Source organism: Pediculus humanus, genomic scaffold (assembly GCF_000006295.1).
Source record: "Pediculus humanus corporis 1103172107477 genomic scaffold, whole genome shotgun sequence".
NCBI classification, from domain to species: Eukaryota; Metazoa; Arthropoda; class Insecta; order Psocodea; family Pediculidae; genus Pediculus; species Pediculus humanus.
Window position 1 is genome coordinate 494,761 of NW_002987095.1, and position 2,886 is coordinate 497,646.

Genomic DNA, 2,886 nt, shown 5'->3' on the forward strand with positions numbered 1-2,886 from the left:
TTTTTTTTTACGTCACTAATAAATAGTTTCTTTTACGTTTTACGTTTTTATTTATTTATTTAACGTCTTCTGCTTTAAAAAAAAAAAAAAACGGATTTTGGTTAATATTATTATTATTATCATTACTTATTTCTTTTTTTAAAATGTTCTTATGTGATTTATATGACGTCATAATTACATCGTCAAAACTTTAAAAATGTGTCTCTGTCTCTCTCGCATATTTAATATAAATTACGCAAAAAGAAAAGAACCCACAAAGAAAAGTCTTATATTACTTGGTAGAAAAAAAATGAAACGTATTAAGTATATGTAAGAAACATTATAAATAAATAATAAAAAAAACGCATTGCGTAGACATTTACGCACGTATATATAAATTTTTTAGTTTTCAAAAACGCGCGTAAAAAAAAAGGATGAATGATGTTTAATAAAACCGTTACAAAGGAAAAACTAAAAACTAAAGTTTAAAAAAATTGTTTTGTAAAATTTATAAAATCGTTTGTGTGAAAGTGAGACAGAGGGAGAGAGATAAAGAGTGAGAGTGAGAGAGAGAGAGAGAGAGAGACAGAGAGAGATAATGAGTGAAAGGAAGAATGAAAAAGAGATATATTCAGAAAAAGAAAGAGTAAGAAGAGTAAAAGAGCAAGAAGTGAGAAAAATAAAAAGAAATAGAAAGATAGAGAGAGAAAGAGAGATAAATTGAAAGAAAGAAAGAGAGAAAAAGACAGAGAGAGAGAGAGAAATTGAACGAAAGAAAGAAAAAAGAGAGAGCAAGAAAAGAAATTGAGAGAAAGAAACAGAGAAAGAGAGAGAGAAATTGTATGGAAGAGAGAAAGGGGGAAAAAGAGAAAGTTAGAGAAATTAAGAGACAGAGAGAAAGAGAGAGAGAGAGAGGAAAATGAAACAGAAGAATTAGAAACCTTAAAAGTGAGAAGGAAAACCGCAAAAACTTTTCTTTTTTTTTTGCACGACGAGGAAAAGCGTAATAATAGTAATGATAATAAAATAATAATATTAATAATAATAATGCGTAATAAGCGTAATAATAATAATAATACTAAAATTTCGTGTCACGTAAGGAAAAAAATAAATAAATTGTATCACTCGAATCGAGATGATGATGATAATAATAATAATAATAATGTTGGCGAGAAAAAAATATCGTGGCAAAGATATTGCAACGGAAATTTTCCTTAGAAAATGATTCAATTCGAGGTGAATACTATTCGGTTGCTGGTTGAAAATTAGCAAGACGAAAAAGGAGGAGTAAGTTGAGGGAAAGAAAAAATTTTTTTCACAGGAAATATTAATAATAATAATAATAATCGCGTTTCTAGAACTTGTAAGAAAAAAAAAGGAAAAAAAAAAAAATATATCGTTAATCAAAAAGTTTTAATTAACGTTCGTTAGCTCTTTCGATGTTTAACGTTCGAATTAATAATAATAATAATTATTATTATTATTATTTCATTTTTTTTCATTTAATCAAAACATTCTTAAATGGATAAATTAATAAGGACGTAGACGCGCGCCGCCATATTTATTTATTTATTTATTTTAATTTAAATCTTTGGAATTTGATTATATAATTAATAAAAAAACCTTGTTACGTTTTTATTTAAATTAATTAAAAAATAATAATAATAATAATAGTAATTAATTTCGTTTAATGAAGCGGTATATTAAAAAAAATATTACGTCACATTTTATATAAAAAAAAAAAATAAGACTCGAATGATATCGATAGTATCGAAATAGATTTTAATTCGCGAATGTTTGTACCTGAGGAGGGGTTTCAGGCTGAAATGCAGGTTGAAACCCCCGCAAATGCCCCTCTCTCGTGAAAACCCGCTAAGATATTTCGCTTGGGTGGTGGCTTCCGTTTAGTCCCCCCTCCCTCCTTTGAAAAAAAAATTGATAAAAGTGTGAAATTAATTAATTAAAATTAAAAAAAAATTTTTGAAAATATTAATATAATTTATATTATTTTTCTCTCTCTTTCAATAAATATAGAAAACGCAACGAGGAGATGTTTCGAAAACGGTACCTGGTCATCATCAAATTACACTCTATGCCTGAACATAGAAGGTACCATATCCGAATCAGTTTTCGACGAAAGTATAACAGGAGTGACGTCATTATTATATTACATTGGATATTCCGTATCCGTCGTTGCTTTACTTATCGCCATGTTTATTTTTTTATATTTCAAGTAAGTAAAAAATTTTTTTCTTTTTTTTTTTTTTTTACCCTTCAAAAAGAAAACGGAAAAACCATTATTATTATTATTATTATTTTTAATTAACGTACGTTTTATTTTTTGTTTACTTTTATTTATTTATTTATTTACTGTTTAACCTTTTTTTGTTTACAAAAAAAAGAAAAAAATTTTCTTTTTTTTATCATTTTCCTTTTTAACACACAAAAAATTGTGCATTTAATAATTAATTTTCAAAACGTTAGAATTGATGAAGTTAAAAAAAAAAAAAAATTGATTAAAAACCTTTATTATTATTATTATTATTATTAAGAAGCGTTGAAATAAATTTTACAAAGTTTTTAATTCAACATAAACTTGATTAATTTATTAAAGAGTAAAATTGGTAATAATAATAATAATTTATTTATTTATCACGTTATTAAAAATACCCTTTTCGAAAGTTGTTGTCTTGTGTTTAAAACTTGTTGTGTTTGTTTGTGTTGTGCGTGTTTAAAACATTATTAAGAGAAAGAGAGAGAGGGGAGAGAAAGAAAACAAAAGATGAATGAATGGATGAATGAATGAATGAATGAATGAATGATATCATCCTTATTGCTGTACCAAACATTAAATCGTTACGGATGATTAATTACTTTTACATTTTTCCTTTTTCTTTTCTTTTTTTT

At 25.6% G+C, this 2,886-nt stretch overlaps 1 protein-coding gene across 1 annotated transcript in view; it reads left to right on the forward strand.

The window, feature by feature from the left end:
• The window catches only part of Phum_PHUM132710 (class B secretin-like G-protein coupled receptor GPRdih1, putative), a gene marked incomplete at both ends in the record, with an annotated part of 28,338 nt that overhangs the window by 8,925 nt on the left and 16,527 nt on the right, over positions 1 to 2,886 (forward strand). Inside the window, one exon of the mRNA XM_002424472.1 lies at positions 2,014 to 2,212. Coding sequence (XP_002424517.1) covers positions 2,014 to 2,212 — 199 coding nt within the window. The remainder of the gene's footprint in view (positions 1 to 2,013; positions 2,213 to 2,886) is intronic.